This window comes from Pseudopodoces humilis, chromosome 14 (assembly GCF_049639895.1).
Source record: "Pseudopodoces humilis isolate 2021_Gansu_Grassland_sample_001 chromosome 14, ASM4963989v1, whole genome shotgun sequence".
Classification (NCBI taxonomy): Eukaryota; Metazoa; Chordata; class Aves; order Passeriformes; family Paridae; genus Pseudopodoces; species Pseudopodoces humilis.
Genome location: NC_142213.1, coordinates 7405072 through 7421224, shown reverse-complemented (window position 1 = coordinate 7421224; position 16153 = coordinate 7405072). Strand labels below are relative to the sequence as shown.

At 49.6% G+C, this 16153-nt stretch overlaps 2 protein-coding genes across 8 annotated transcripts in view; both read left to right on the top strand.

The window, feature by feature from the left end:
• Positions 1-18: 18 nt before the first annotated feature.
• Positions 19-7627, top strand: SLC38A7 (solute carrier family 38 member 7). 2 transcript variants are annotated; one of them, XM_014255483.2, is made up of 12 exons: positions 19-162; positions 947-1181; positions 1345-1778; positions 2006-2204; positions 2292-2436; positions 3144-3242; positions 3975-4032; positions 4375-4489; positions 4714-4861; positions 4939-5138; positions 5403-5457; positions 5551-7627. In XM_014255483.2, the coding sequence occupies exons 3-12, from the start codon at positions 1512-1514 to the stop codon at positions 5651-5653; spliced, it is 1389 nt and encodes a 462-aa protein (XP_014110958.1). In that variant the 5' UTR covers positions 19-162; positions 947-1181; positions 1345-1511; the 3' UTR covers positions 5654-7627. The 2 variants fall into 2 exon arrangements, with proteins under 2 accessions (XP_014110958.1, XP_005526479.1); XM_005526422.3 differs by lacking the exon at positions 947-1181.
• Positions 7628-8624: 997 nt separating this feature from the next.
• The window catches only part of CNOT1 (CCR4-NOT transcription complex subunit 1), a 54869-nt gene continuing 47340 nt past the window's right edge, over positions 8625-16153 (top strand). For all 6 annotated transcript variants that reach the window (XM_014255475.2, XM_088062125.1, XM_088062127.1 and 3 more), the window contains exons 1-2: positions 8625-8747; positions 14288-14564. In XM_014255475.2, the coding sequence (XP_014110950.1) occupies positions 14463-14564 (102 nt within the window). In that variant the 5' untranslated portion in view covers positions 8625-8747; positions 14288-14462. The remainder of the gene's footprint in view (positions 8748-14287; positions 14565-16153) is intronic.

Genomic DNA, 16153 nt, shown 5'->3' with positions numbered 1-16153 from the left:
GGGCGATGTTTCCCCTTCGCTGATGTTTCCCCGCCTCCGGGGCTGGACTACAACCCCCGGCGTGCAAGCGGGCAGGGCGGAGCCGCGCCGCCGCTGCCGCCAAGCTCAGCCGGGGCTGGGGCCGGGGCCGAAGGGAGCGGAGCAGAGCGCGTTCCCCGCCTGGTGAGTGGGGCCGGGTTATGGACGAACCGGGGGGACACGCGGGAAGCCCAGCGACCGGCTAGGGCAGGAGTCTGTGCATCCCTTGCGAACGCGGGCTGACCGTCACCGGCTCCGGGCCTTGCTCCTCCGGGTGGGGGGCGCCGCCGGGGCCAGAGCGGGGCCGCGTGTCTGTCTAGTCACCCTCGGTGAAGCGCCTGCTCTCGGGGTTTCTGGTTGCCAGAGTATGTCGGCGTTGCCTGGAGGGAAAGGACACCCTTCAGCATCCTCCCCCAGGCTATGGGAGAGAAGCATCGACCCCCTGCAGCTTCCTCGGCCGGGTGGGAACTTCAGCCCACTCGGACCCACCGGCCTGTCCCTCCATGCTCCTACCCACGGGGCACAGGGCGGCCCTTCCTCCCCTTCCCCAGAAATCTTTACAGAGGATTTATAGCACAAACACAGAGTTTAAATAGCCCAGAAGCAAGGAGTGAGCTGGGCAGGAAGAGTCTCTGTAGATGTCCTCTAGGAATAAAAATCAGATTTCCTTGAAAAGAGATTTCTCATGGTCATGTAGATTCCTGCAAAATCCTGCCAGGTTGTGTGGGTTGATCTCCAGCTTGGAGGCACTGGGATGAGATTTGGACTTTCCAACCCCCAGTGGCTGTGATGCTGGAAACACGAGATCCTCAAATACAAAAGCTTCTGAGACATGATCTCCTGCTGGTTGTCAGGGGTGCACCTGGGGGTGCACTGGAAGGGGCCAGTCCTGCTTTTCCTGTTGACACAGTATTTCTGCTGCACACAGGTCATTCCTGTTGAGCCCAGCCTTGCCCTTTACTCAGGAGCACGTGCACAGCCGCTCTTGCAGAGCTTGCAGGAATTGGGGTTGGAAATTAGGAAGTGAGCTATGACACTGGGTCTCGTGCTCACAGAGAGGCGAGTCCTGATGTGAGGCTGCAGGTCCTCAGGGCTGCACAGCCAGGGCTCAGTCCCTCATCCAACAGCAGCTGTGTCCCCTCCCTGGATTTGAGGTACAAGAGGTGAGTTCTCTTGCTGTATCTCTGCTGGTGTGTGTGTGCTTTGACCCCCCAAGCTAAGACCCAGGGAACACAGTTCCTCTGTGCCCCCACCTGATGCCCAGGTTGTTCCTTGTTAATATAATTTAACTAACACTTAACAGTGTCATTCTTCATCCCCTTGTAGGAGTAGGGAACTGCCTGATTCCTGTGTTGCTGCATTCCACCCCGTTTGCTGCCCTTCCTGCCTGATGGAGCCAGTGCTGGCTGAGGACACTCCTCGAGGTGCCCAGCTGAGCCTGCTGCAGAACCACTAGTGGGACGTGGACAGTGGTGTGTGCCACTTGAAGGACAATGGCTCAGGGCACTGGGAGCATCAACAGTGACTACAAGGATTGGGAGTGGAGCGAGGATGCTGGCGAACGGGCGAGGCTTCTGCAGAGCCCTAGTGTGGAGACCGTGCCCAAAAATTCAGAGAGCCAAGGAAACAGTCTGGGAGCCACGTCGGCTCTGGGAGCTGTCTTCATTGTGGTCAATGCTGCCCTTGGGGCTGGGCTACTCAACTTCCCTGCTGCCTTCAGCATGGCTGGCGGTGTGGCTGCAGGCATCGCCCTGCAGATGGTGAGAGAGTTGGGAAGGGACAGTCCCCTGTCCCACCCTTGGACATGGGAGGGACATGTGGTGCCCCAGAAAGGGCTTGGGAGGGACCAGACTCCTAGGGAGAAGCTCTTCTGCATGAAGTGCACCAGATATGCTCAGTGTATTCAGGGGTGGCTGCCTGGGGTGGCTTAGGGGACCTTGCCATATTGTTGGCTCAGTGTTCCCTCCCTGTCTCTCTCCCATCCCAGTGCATGCTGATCTTCATCATCGGAGGCTTGGTCATCCTGGCCTACTGCTCACAGGCCAGCAATGAGCGCACCTACCAGGAGGTTGTGTGGGCCGTCTGCGGGAAGGTGCCTGGTGTGCTGTGCGAGGTGGCCATTGCTGTCTACACCTTTGGCACCTGCATCGCCTTTCTCATCATCATTGGAGACCAGGAGGACAAGAGTAAGAGTGTTCCATGGAGCAAATAATAACCAGTTGTTGTTCCTTCATTTGGAAGGGCCAACGTGACCATCTCTGTTGTCCCCACAGTCATTGCTGCTCTGGTGAAGGAGCCTGAGGAAGTTGGGAGCAGCCGCTGGTACACAGACCGCAAGTTCACCATCAGCATCACTGCCTTCCTCCTCATCCTGCCTCTCTCCATCCCCAAAGAGATTGGCTTCCAAAAATATGCCAGGTGGGTGGGAAGAGCCCTCTGGGGCTAGGAGTTGGGGTAGGCCAGCACCCACCTAAGCACGGTTGCAGAGGACAGGGACTGGAAATGCTGTGGTTCTAGTGCCATATCTGCCCACATACCCTCTGCCTTCCCATGCCTCAGTTTCCCTATCTGGGAAGCAGAGGAGTGACTGAGCACTGTGCAACCACAGTGTCGTACTTCAGGGCTTGTGTCCTTCCCTTCTGCATGCTGGAGGAAGCAGGGAATGCTGCTTTCAACTACATTGTCTCCTATCTTTGGAGTTGGCAATCCAGCAGAAAGGAGAGCCAGTAAGTGTGCCTAGGCTGGGTGGTCTGCGGGCCAGCCCTGCTCCACCAAGAATCTTGGTGTGACCTGGCTGCTGGAGCTGGACCAGGGACACCAAGGACTATCACTGCTTCAACATTTGCCTCTTTCTCCAGCCCAAAACCCAAGTCTGGCAGGTTTGCCACTCACAGAAGCATGGGATAATCCCCAAATGCAACAGACTTTGTTGACATCTGCTTGGGGGACAGCAGGTGACATTTCCTGGCATATTCCAAGGGAAGGGAGAGCAAAAATTGGTCTGATAGTCAGGAGGGGGGTAGCCTGGGCTGTGCAGGGCAGAAGATGGGGATGGAGAGGCTGAGAGAAAACCCTCCATGAAGTGGGGAGGCAGAGCACTCACAGCCTCCTATCCCCTCTCACAGCTCCCTCAGTGTGATTGGCACATGGTATGTCACAGCAGTCATTATCATCAAGTACATTTGGCCCGACAAGGAGCTGGTGCCTGTGGAGATCCCTACCAGGTAAGAGCAAGAGACATGATGCTCTTGGTGCCTTCACAGCACTGCAGAGCCAGGCTGGGCTGTGGGAGCGAGGGCTGCAAAGGCTGGGGATGAATCTTTCATCAGTCCCATCCCTGGTCCTGGGGACTCTGCATGTTGCTGCCAGAAACTCTCAAGTGGCAGCACCTCTGAATGTTTCAGAGGAACAGGTGGTGAAGAGGAGGGAAAGGACCTCTTAAAGGTTCCCATGGCTCCATCACAGGTTTTGATGAGCACTGATTGGTTTTTATCTCTGATATATCCAAAACTTGGATTCCTTGTGCAGTGCTTGTGCTCACGCAGCAACAAGGGCTGTGTCTATATTTGGATGATTCTGGTTATTTCCTTGGCCAGCACAACCACTGTGGCTTATTCCCTTCTTCACAGTGTGTATTTTTGGATCCAGTGCAGGAATTTTATGGCAGAGCAGAGGTTAGACCAGTTTTTTGCACTGCCCAACTAGATCCTTATTTTTTACTGATACTTTTACTTTTGTATGCTCAGATTTGGCTGTTTCTGTCTCAGTGAAAGGCCCTGGTCTTCAGGGAATACCACATCCCAGGAAAACCTCATTCCATGCAATGGCATCATCCTGGGTGGGGGGATGCAGTAACAGCAAGGACACTGAGTACTCCCAGCTCATCCTCCCTTGGGGCACTGGATGGGCGTCACAGGGGATTTTGTTCTGACTGAGGGGTGTTTCTTTCCTGCCAGCCCCTCCACTTGGACAGCTATCTTCAATGCCATGCCCACCATCTGCTTTGGGTTCCAGGTAAGGCCACAAGCTTGGCACTCCTCTTCCATCCTGTAGTTGCTTGGGTAGCAGACTAAAACCCTGCCTGTGTGATTGGCTGGGTGATTGGCTATGCTATGCTATGCTCACTGCACAGCTTTGCAAGGAGGCTGAAGCGTTTTTAACATCTTACCACCTCTGGATGGAGATGGATCCATTTTATCCCAGCTAGGATGTGCAAAGCAGCCTATCCCCCCCCTTTGCTTCTCCATTGACAAACCTGGGGGGGATGACAATATCACAACAAATGCAGAATATCACAAGTAGGATACCACTTGGTTCAGCCCATCATGTATCCCCACTGTCTCTGTGTCCTGGCAGTGCCATGTGAGCAGCGTGCCCGTCTTTAACAGCATGAAGCAGCCGGAGGTGAAGACCTGGGGGGCAGTGGTGACAGCAGCCATGGTGATTGCTCTCTTCGTCTACACAGGCACTGGTAAGTGAGGGGACATTGTGTGAGTGTGGCACAGTCCTTGGAGTGGCTGTGAGCTTCAGGAAGGCAGGGACCCTCTGGTCAGCAAGGGTCAGAGGGAGAAGGGAGGACAGTCCATGGAACACTTCTGCAATGTGTCCTGTGCCATATCCATTCAAGTCTGGTCCTTCAAACATATGTTCAGGAGATTTGTCCCTATCCCCTGCTGACTGCACCCTTCCTGGCAGGCATCTGTGGCTTCCTAACCTTTGGAGCTGGTGTGGAGCAGGATGTCTTGATGTCCTACCCCTCCAATGACATCCCTGTTGCCCTCGCCCGGGCTTTCATCATCCTCTGTGTGCTGACGTCTTACCCCATCCTGCACTTCTGTGGCCGGTGAGAGCTGGGAGAGATGGGGCTGGTGTGGGAAGGAGGAGCAGCATGAGGAAACCCCTCTGGGTCTGTGCCCACAGGGCTGTCTTGGAGGGTCTCTGGCTCCGCTATACTGGAGTAACAGTGGAGGAGGACGTGGTTCGGGAGCGGAGGAGACGCCTGCTTCAGACCATCAGCTGGTTCCTCCTGACACTCCTCCTGGCTCTTTTCATCCCTGATATTGGCAAAGTCATCTCTGTCATTGGGGGTTTGGCCGCCTGCTTCATCTTTGTCTTCCCAGGTAGGGCATCCTGGGATGGTCAGGGGCTGACGAAGGTCACATGGCCTTGTTTCTCCAAGAGGGAGGGGCAGGATGGAAACACAGGAACCAGGAGATTTTTAGAGGATGACAAAAATGTGGTGTGAGGCCAGTCAGCAGTCCAACTATTTTGGCTGGACTTGGTGCTCTGTAACTGGGAGTGCAGCTCCCTGTTTTATGGAGTGTCTGTTCAGTCCCCAGTGGACAGTCCTCATCTGATTCTAATTTGTCTCCCCTGCCTTTCAGGGCTCTGCCTGATTCAAGCCAAACTCTCTGAGATCCAAGAAACCAGGGCAATCAGGTAATGGAAATGTGCTTCCCCTGTCCCCCATTCCCCTGTGGATACTGGGGTGAAGGACCCCTGTAAATATGCCCTGTCCTCCTGCATCCACAGCTGGTGGGCCCAGGTCAGCTATGGGGTGTTCATGGTCACCCTTGGAGCCTTCATCTTTGGACAGACCACTGCCAATGCCATCTTTGTGGATCTTACAGCCTGACTTCTCCAGGCTGGACTGCACTGCTGCTGCTGAGGGGATGGAGATTCCCCCTGGGACCAAAGGGAAGTGGGAAGAAAACATGTTGGTGTGTTGGGAAGATGCAAGAAAACCGTTGTGACTTGGGGCTTGGCTGAACAAGCCCTGTGGTGGTTTGTATCTCAATGTCTTAAGGCACCAGGCAGTCAGGCTTCTCTCAGCCCTGGCTCCCTGGTGAAGCCAGAGCAACACTACAAGGTGACCTGTCATCCAGGGCAATCTCTTTCTGCCCCTTGGGGTAGACATCACTAAGGGGTTGTGGTTGGGCTTTGCAAAGCCATGCTGCTCTCATCTGTGTACCCTTGTGCTGGTGGAGCTCCTCTCCACAGCTAAAACTCCTTCTCCCAACTTTGGAGAGAGAAGCAATGTTCTGCATAAAAGGAAATAGTAATCATGTTTATCAGACAGGGAGACACCCCCATAGTCCTATTGTGTGTCAATGTTTGGTTTGAACTCTGGTTTCCTGACGGTCTCCTGCCCCTATTCTCACATCTCCCTCTGCCTGGGCTGCACCTTGTGTTACAAAGGGTTGCCTTCAGCCTGTTTGGGTTTTTTATTTTGAGGATCAGAATGACCCTGGGGTAGGGACATGCCAGTGCAATGTTTTCCTTGCCAGGGGTTGTACACTCAGTAGATAAGCTGCTATGACTGCATTGACCTTCTGAAGACACTACAACAGAGCAAAGCTCTTCTCCAGATTTACAATCCTGTTCTTCCAGGTGTCCAGAAAATGGGACTTGGCCAGGTTTTAAGGAATGCTTTTGGGGTAAAGCAGTCAGTATTCATTTGTTTTATATTGTTCTCTTGGTCATTTACACTCTATGGCTGGTGTTGCTCTGGGCTGTCCCTCTGTTGCCTGTCTGGATGATACTTCATTCCTGCTTTTCCTGGGCTGAGCTGTTTCCCCAGCTGCAGATTTGGTTGGGGGCTTTAAACCTCAACAGCAAAGTTTTCCTGTTCTGTCTTTGAGTTTCTTGTTTGGCTTCTAAAACCCTTGGGGAGGAAGGAATTCAGTTGATGCATCTGAGACGAGGGTTCAGCCCAAATTTGTGTAAAACCTGGCCCTGCATCTTCTGGAAGCAGCACAGGCTGTTGTGGTGAGAAGGAGAACCATGACTTGTGCATCTGTACTTCTCAACGTGGCTCTCTTGCTGCAACCAGCGGCTGCAGGAGGGGCGACAGCACATGAGTGCTTCCTCATCCAGAAAGGTTTGGTCTTTCCTTACTAACGCTGCACATAAATGGGGACCTCCCCATTGCTGCTTGGAACAGAGAGACCCAGATGAAGAAGGAGGAAGAAAAGCCCCAAGCACAGCAGGAATGTTTGAGGGATGCTGTGAAGGCACAGATCCCTCCTGCCTCTCCCAAGGGATCTCCAGCATCTGTACCCTTATCTTTCGACAAAACCAGGCTCCACCAAACCCCCACTTGTATGGCACCAGCTGTGTCCCAAGCCCGTTTGCCAGGCTCCTGCCTGTGAGCAGAAGCTGGGGCTTGGAGACCCTTTGGCATGAAGAAAATGTCCGGTTGTCCTGGATGTGGGGAGCACAGAGCCACCTCCCATGGAGCCCAGCAGAGATGCTCAGCTGATGCCAATGCCAAAATGCCTTCCAGTGCCCACCCTGCAGAAAGATGAAAAAGTTTGGTACCTGGTGGGTCTCGTGGCCCTGGCTTTCCTGAAGGTGTGCTAGGCATGAGGAGGTCCCTTGACTGAAGTGGAGGAGGACACAGTGTCTCTTGTCAGGTGGGAAACACCTGGGCTCCCTTGGTGCTCCCGCAGTATCCCTGTGGCTGAGGGCAGGGCAGGTCTGGAGGTGCTGTGGCTGTTCCTGTTTGCCTTACTGCTCCCCTGTTTACAAACACTGGCCTTTTAACATGTATTTTGTACATGCAGGAGGTGGAGGGAACTCAACTCAATAAAAGTGACATTGTGATGCATGTGTAAGGCCAGCAGGAGGTGGTTTCTGTGAGAGATGCTCCCGGGTGGGATACAGGGAAGAAGCCATATCAAATACCGTCCCAGCTCTCCCAGCTTTGGGATGGATGGTGTGGAGGTGCGAAGTCCCACTGCCTTCCTCAGGCCTTCATCCTCCCGGGTATCTTCACGCCCAGGACCAGGGGAGGCTCTGTGGGGCCCGGTCCTGCTGTGGCACCCCAGTGTCGCCCCCCGGGGCAGGCAGGTGGGTGTGGTGGGGCTGACACGGGTGGGAAGGAACTGAAGGGAGTTTCCCCTTCGGGACTGAGGGCCAGCCATCCCGGAGGGTGCCAATGGAGAGGGGATTTCCTTAGAACGGAAAATCCTTCTCCGGAGCGTGCGGGGCGCGGGCCGGGCGCTCTGAGGGTCCCACAGCCACCATGCTGTGGGGGAGCAGCGCCTGGGCCGTACCAAGGCAGCGCGGGGTGGGGAGGGGGGAAACACGCCAATTTATAGGCCTGTACCACGGCGCTGCGCAGGGAAAAACCGTTCCTGGGGTAGTACCACCATCGGGGGGAGGAAACAGCGAGGCACGGGGGAACGGCGTGGACCGCACCACTCGGAGAGGGGGACACCCTTCCCCCCGCCATGACTCCGCGCGCCCTTTGGCACCGCCCGCCACTTCCCCTTCCCGCCCCGCCCCCGCGCGACGTCCCTCGCTCATTGGCCGGCCTCGGCAGCACGGGTTGGCCATAGGGGCGCACGCGCAGGCCGAGAGGGCTACGGAGCTCTGATTGGCTGAGAGAGTAGGAAGGATTTCGGCCCCTCCCGGCCAATGGCGCGCGGCTCAGGCTCCGCGCGGAGGGCGGCAGGATGCCCTCCCCCGAGGTCGCGCGGCACTGATTGGCCGGCTCTCACGGGGCCCCGAGCTCTGATTGGCCGAAGGCCCCCCCCCGCGGGGGCGCGGCAGCTCCGCGCGCATTCCGCCCCTCCGCTCCCCCGCATCCCCCCCCGCGAGAGGACGGGGGAGGGGAAAGGCCGCGGCGCGAGCGCGCGACCCCATCCGCCATTTTGTATCGGAACGGCGGCGGCGCGAGAGAAGCGCGCGAGCGGCCCCAGCCCGGCCCTCACGACACCGCCGAGGTGGGAGCGGCGCCCGGCCGGTCCCGGTGGGGGGCCTCTGGGTGGCTGTGGGGACGCTACGGGCTTCGGAGCGGGGGGGGAGGGGGTGGCGGTGGCGACGGGGCCGGAGGCAGCGGGGCCGGGCCAGCTTGCGCTGGGGGTAGCGGGGCCGGTTTAGGCACCCGCCCGACCGGGCCGCCCTCCGGGCTGTGCGAAAGGCAGCGGCGGGACCCGCAGCCCTCTCCGCCTGCACTTCTCGGTCCTGCAGCGACAGAGGGAACTCGGCAGGGTCCGGGGCGGGAGCCGCGGGTGTTCCCGGTTCGCTGGCGGGGACAGGTGGCGGCGGCAGCGTCGCGAGGTGGCGGGGAAACGGCCAGCTATGGAACTGTGTTCATTTCTCCCCCCTCGCTTGTGTAACGCCGGTGGTGACAGGTGGAGCTGTGAGGACTCCGGGTCGGGCCTGCCCCGGCCGGGCCCAGCGGCCTCCGTAGGAGATCGGCGTTGTGACTTGCTCGCAGAAAATACGGAAAAAGTGAGCTGTAGCAAATAATCCAGTGACATAACCTTCTTGCAGACCACAGGAGAGGAATCCTTCTCGGTGCTGTCCTCCAGTTAAGAAAACGCTGCCCAGTAAAATTGACTTGTATAATTCTAAACTAGAAATAGCAACAGTTGGGTGTTTCAGCAGATGCCGTATCGGTACAAGAGTTTTTTACAGTAGTTTTCTAACTTGGATTAGTACCATTTGCTCCTTATACAGGAAGGCCAGTGAGTACTCACAGTTTAATTTCAACAAACCAAAACCAATTTGGACTGTATTTACGACAGAAGTGAGATAATACTGAAAATAGAACATTAGTATGTTGGTACATCATATATTCAGAATATTTCTGAATCCCACTTGTTGCAAGGAAACATGGCAACTGCTCTCAGGAACTTTTTTTAAGCAGTTAACAAAACAGGTGTGACTCTGACATTCTTCGTGTACCCAACTGATTCCTGTTTCTAAGGTAACTACTTTGGCATTGGCTAAAATTATGTACAGGGTGAGTCCAGGTGGGGTGACTCTTATAAACAGGAAACAAACTTAGTTGGTAGTAGACTGTTCTGTCCTTTCCACTTTTGTTATTTTGCTTCTTAGTTTACTCTTAACTGTTGATGATGTTGGCCTGGTGTCTCCAAACCAAACTCACAGCCAGTTTGCTTTCTACCTGTGTCTCTTCTTTGGAAAAATACCTTATCCTGTTTTTCCTATGTAGTGTTCCTAAGTTTTTGATTTATGCTGAAGTGGCCACTCTTGGTGTTCACTTGAGTAAGTGGAAGAGAAACTGTGGAAACATAAATTAGCAATAGAGGACAGTAATGTTTTATCTCCCTGTGATGGGACATAACTAAATTATGTCGGGAATTGTTACCACTGAGAATCATGTTGAGGCCGTTACTATTTTATCCAGATTTCTCTTTTGTTTCATAAACATCCCTGATGTGTGAAAACTGCAGTTTTCCTTTGACTTTTAAAATAGTATTTAGTTGTTTTAAAACACATTTTGGATGGTAAAAAGACATGCAGCATTTGATAACAAGTCCCTTCTTTTCTTCCCTCCAGCAGAAACTTTTTTTGAAGTGCTTGTCTGAAGGAAGTGAGCGTTTCTTGTTTTTTCTTTTTTTTAAACAGTCCAGGTTGAGATGTGAAAATGCCTGAAGCAGCCATGTCATATTTGTTTCGTATTTGAGGTAGATTCCAAACTGCAGTTTCACTGGCCTGAGTGTATAGGAACAACACAGGTGCTTAGTTCAGTCACACTGTAAACTAAAGTTACTGTGTCTAATCATCTTTGTGACTTCCAGTTTACTGGAATTGGGTGCAGCTTTCCAGTGTATGGAATGTTCAGATGTCTTTTCTGTTTGTAATCACCTGAATTTGAACCGGTCAAATTAATTGGGAGTTTATTTTACTGCTTATGTGACTTCCACTCTGGAGGTTTTTTTTTTCTCAATAGATTTCAAAGTGGTAGACATCCTGAAATATAAAGTATAGTATGATTTAAAGCCACCTTTCTCCCTTGGATTGCTCCCAGTGTTGGCCTTCAGAGAGGTGTGCTGCTCTTCCATGTTTTGCATTTGTTCGTGGGTTTAAAAAGAGGATAAGGGACTGTTCTGGGGAGCAGGTTTAGCAGTGGTCCCTTTAGCATATTTCATGTGATGTTTTGTGACAGGAGCTTAGAACCTAATCAGCAAACACATTGCTGTTTGTGTTGCTAGGTCTTTATCCACCACATGCGGCACATGTGCCCTGTAATCATACAACTCTTGAAATCCAGTGGGAATAGTTACTTCTGCAAAATTCTGAAAAAATATCCAAAGTTAGCTTAAAGTAATTTTGAAATTACTTTCTTTATTAGGGTGTTTCTGAATTTGTGAAGACATCAGGTTTGTCAACTTCAGCATCAAGGTTTAGTTACTCTCTAGTGATTTCTGGTTAGTAGGGAGTGTCTGGTCACACCTGATGGGTGGTTTCATATTGGCCCTCTCTATTTTGTGATTTTTGGATTCTTGCCTGAAATTTTATTGCATTTACCTTTTAATCCAGCAGAACTCTGGTCTTGAAAAGATATCTACTGAAATAGATGCCAAATGTTTTTTGCTGATGGGCTTTTGTTTTCCTTAGGAAGTATTCAGGGAGTGTAATGCTGTAGAATTTGGTAAATATTTTTTCTCTCTAAAATGGGTTGTGTTGCACAATATAAAATAGTAATATTGTAAGAGCTCACGAGTCCTGTGCCGGCTATCTTAATCCATTACTGTTTTATAGGATCTGTGACTGAAAGTAGCTAATTTTGCCAGGTCATCTAAATTTTTTTGATAAACTCCATATAGCTGAAGCCTGACTTGTCTGAACATGGAAGGTTTGTCCCATGGACTGAAAACTTCCTGAATTGTTGAGGCCAGTGTAGGGAGATTCATTCCCACTAAGGATATATGGATCTAAAAATAAAGTCTGCTCCACATAGCATTCATAGCTTCCTTAATCAGTGCCGTAGTAATTGAATTTTAGCTTTGCACTGAATGACTGAAGAGGTACCTATGCAGTTCTGCTGTGCAGGCAAGGCTCCCTTGGGTTACTCTGTACTCTCCTGTGTTAGGTTACATCCTTTGAACCTCTGAAGTGCTGTTAATGTTGCATCCGTGGGAGCTGTCAGGGTTTGCTGTGTGTTGGGATATACATGGTACAAACCATATGTTTAGAATATAAGTAGGAAGCTGTTTCCTCAGCTATTGTGTTCCTTTCTTGAGTCTCCGTGTTTGCTCAGGCTCTTCCTTGAGAGGCTTCCTTGAAAGGAGAAATACTATTTTGCTTCCAGCTTGGATTGTCCAGTGGTGCTGCCAGATTTTGTAGTTGGAAGGTGGCAAAGCTTGTTTTGCTTCCCTGCAATCAAAGCATTCCCTGCTTTTTTGGGAGACAGCAGAGATGCTAATAGGAGGGTGGGATGGTCAGTGTTCATGCTCTGCAGGGTGTTGTATGGCAGCAGGGAGGCTTGAGACCAGCTTGAGAATTTCAGTACTAAAACCCCTGGGTTTTAGGTGGAGTAGATGTGATTGCTGTGCTGTTCGTATTGGTATGAGGAAAAATGCTCAGAGAAATGTGGTTTTTCTTCTTAGGGGCCTGAAAGGCAAACTCTGGAATTCTGTTATTGCCTTAAAAATTGGTCAAGTTGGAGTTTTGTGTTATGTCCTGTAGGTAGTTCAAACAGCCTGTGAGTTCTCTGGGCTGGTTGCTGTAATCTGGTGCTCTGATGGGACTGAATTCCCCTTGCTGACTGCTTGTTTTAGTAAGTGCAAGTACTGTGCTGAGGTCTAGTGTGCTTGATTTTTAACAAATGCTTTTCAGAAGCTTTATATTGGTCATGTATGTTAAGCCCTGCCAGTAAGATTGTCTTGGAAGGCGTGTGCTTGCCAAACCCAGTGACATTTTCTAGGTTATTCCAAAAGGGGAATGTAAAAAGTTATTAAAAAAAAAAATCAGGTACTGTATTACTGAGAAGTCTTTTTAAACTTTTGTGCCAGTCCTTCCTTCTAGATGTTCCACAGTCAGTAGGCTTTTAAATCTTAATATATAAAGGTAAAGAGTTCTAGCTTGTCACATGTACTAAAAAGAAATTGAAGTTTTGTGTAATTCTCACTGCAGTTTTAGACATGCCCTGAAATTCTTTCAGAGACCAACTGCCTTGTCACTGAAGAATGCTTTCAGTATTACTGCTTGAAAATTTATTCTTTGTGAGATGTAAGTTTTACTGCATAAGAAGGATCTTGCATACCTTCAATGAATAGTCAGGGCTTTCTATGGCATAAGGAAGATCTGAAGTCAGTTGATTTGACTTTTCTTACAAATAATTTACCCATATATTTGTGTAATATAATGAACTCTTTTAAAGAGCAGAATGGTCTTCCTTGCCTCTGATAGGATTCAAAACTGATGTTTTGAAGTGTAGGCAGATGTTAAATAAGGTATGGTTCTGAGTATAAGTGAGTGAAAACCTTTGTATAAAGGGAGATGGGAAGAAGAGTCCTATTTGTACCCAGCACAGCCTGTTCAGCTTCCTCTGTGCTGCTGCTGTTGGTTGCTAGCAGAAGGAGGCTCGACATGCTGAGCTGTGCTGCTGCAGGAATGCTCCCTGGACTGGTTTGCCCTCAGTTCCGTGTGCCAGGCGAACACATCACCCGAGCCATCCATTTCCATGATGAGGCAGAAATCGTGTGCTGGTGGTTTTTGCCGTGGAGCCAAGAGAGCAAAGCAATAGTTCTTGTTCTGAAAAAGGGATCTTCAGAGTCTTGGCTTGAAGCCCAGTGACCTTTGTGTTTGATCAGGTAGAGCGTCCAAGCAGTGACTCTCCAGCTTGATTCTACCTCTGACAATGCACAGTGCTGCTTCTCAGAGCAGCTTGGGGCTTCGTTTGAGGCTCCCCACACTGTTGAACATGCAGGACTTGATTTGGGATGCAATTTCGTCACACTGGCAATCTGTAATTTAACAGATGAGATGTCAAGTGCCAAGTTTTGTGTTGTCATAGAAATTTATTAAGCTGGCAAGCTTTGCTGTTGTAGCTCACTGGAAAGCTGTTTCAGTATAAGCCAAATGTTAGTGTTAGTTTATTGCAGTTCTTTGTGTGTTGCTCATTCACAATTGCTTGTTTTGGTGTACAGGGTTGAGGCAATACTGCCTGGATATACTGAGGCAAAATATAGCAGAGATGGTAAAAGTGCGTTTTTTATATTGGTTTATGATTGATGTTTTGAATGATTCTGACCTCTGATTGCTGCTGTGTGGTATTTAATTCATTATTCATCTTATTTACTTCTTTCTCACGGTGCCGAAAATCATTCTTCTGACTGAGCTGTTTGCTGGCTCTTTCAGACTGCAAAATGCAGAAACAAAAGTGGTCAGGTAGTGTAAAAACAACTGAGCTTGTGTTGTGAAAACTAAATACTACTTCATTTTCCTTGTGAACATAGTTATGTGTCGCTGCTACAGAACTTAAATCTAATTTTATACTGTTTTCCAGGTGCCATGTTTCAGAACAGACAAAGACAACTGAGAAAGAAGAGCTGAAGCAAGTAACACAGAAACAGATACAGGCTCATTGGGGGAAAAAAAATTGACCTGTCTCTGAGGTGACTAAAGGGGAATAATGGTGATTTTGCGCCGGGCTCGGCCGCCTGCTTCCGCCCCAACCAGCAATGAATCTTGACTCGCTCTCGCTGGCCTTGTCTCAAATCAGCTACCTGGTGGACAATTTAACCAAGAAAAACTACCGAGCCAGCCAGCAGGAAATACAGCATGTAAGTAAAGTGATACAGTACTGCAAAATAAATTTTGGAAAGAGAATTGGAGTTTCTCTTCTCGTTAGTATTTGTACTCCGTGGTGCTCTTGTTTATGTTACTGTTTGCGATGTTGGAAATTGCAGGGTGTGTCTGATACTTCTTCTGGTTCATCTGCCAAGTCATGGAATGCAGCTCAGAGCTGAGACCAGTATTAACTTTGTAGTTGAATATTAGGATTAACTGCTGCTCCCGAAGGGTGGTATAAAAAGCTTTCCTAACTTCAGCTTTCCACTTTTGGGCATTCAATAGAACACTGATTGGGAAGGGGAGGAAAATGTGTACATTCAGTGTTTAGAATTATTGCACTGAAAGCCTGTTGTAATTTAACTCTGGGTTCTCCCTTCTCCCTTGATGGAAGTTTTTTTTCCTCTTTTCATTCAGTGACTCATTGCTTGGTCATGAAACCTTTCAGAAGGCAGGCAGAGCAACTGCATGTTGAGACCCAAATGTTTGTGATTTTGGCAAGAATTCTGTTTTAATTGACCTTTTTAAAAATAGCTCTGACTTGTAGGGTGGACTGAAAAGCATTATCTGCAGAGGAGTGCTTAGGAAGAAGTGAATGCTACTGAGCTAGTTTTAGAAACTGGTTTAGTTCAGTTCCCAGCTGGGCCACTTAATGTTGAGTTTTTTTCCTGCAGAGGTGAAATCCTGCAACAATTTGAATCAGATTAGAAGGCCAGAGGGCTTAAGCAGTGAGTTTCTGTAACATTTGATGTCTTTAAAAGTGCATTCATTGCTTATCTTGAGGTGAGAGGAGAGTGATTTCAGCAGTATTGGCTTCTTTAAATGTAAGATGGAATAGATCTCTTGTAACTTGTGTAACTTTCTCATGTTTTTCAGTTCAGTACTCCAGGGGCTCATTTGGGATCATGCTGTCCTTTTGATCAGTGTTAGTTTCAACAGATGGCTTTTGCAGTAAGGTGTGACTGAAGCATGACTTGATTTGGGAGAAGATATGGTTGATCTGCCATTCACTTGGAGCATAGCTCTCTGAAACAGGGACAGATTGTTCCTTACCCTTCAGCCAGGCCTCTTACCTTCACTGTGGTGAGAGGGGTGAGAGACTGGATCCTGGTCTGTGGAAATGGCTGGATTTTCATGTGTATGGTTATAAAGCAGAGCTAAAATTTCAAGGCTAAATTCATAAAATCTTAATCCTTTGTCGTCTTTTTAAATTTTGTTTTCTTGGTATTGTTTTACTTTCATGGTTGCTGGTACAATATTTCTTTAGTTGAAGAGAATATATGTGCTGTAACTCTGTTTCATGCTGCGCTGCTTGGGGTAAATATCTGGTGTGATTCACTCCATTTTACAAAGTTTCCATCTAAGCATTGTAGTAATGCTAGAATTGTAGTAATTCATTCTTGGAGTTCTTCTTTTCACAACTGACCAAAATGACACATTTAGATACATCACTGGAGTGTAACAGTGGCAAGCTTGAAGTAGCTAATATATGTTTAAATGTGCTTTCAGTAGTCATTTAATATAGCTACTGCTTAAAAAAATAGAATATATGTTTTAAAAACTCGAAAATATTTTATGCATT

Bases quoted from the DNA above. Each gene is read 5' to 3' on its own strand.
- SLC38A7 (XM_005526422.3), top strand. From the start codon at position 1,512: ATGGCTCAGGGCACTGGGAGCATCAACAGTGACTACAAGGATTGGGAG. The intron at 3,243-3,974 runs GTAAGAGCAAGA...CTTTCCTGCCAG, and splicing joins CCTGTGGAGATCCCTACCAG to CCCCTCCACTTGGACAGCTA. The intron at 4,033-4,374 runs GTAAGGCCACAA...GTGTCCTGGCAG, and splicing joins CCATCTGCTTTGGGTTCCAG to TGCCATGTGAGCAGCGTGCC.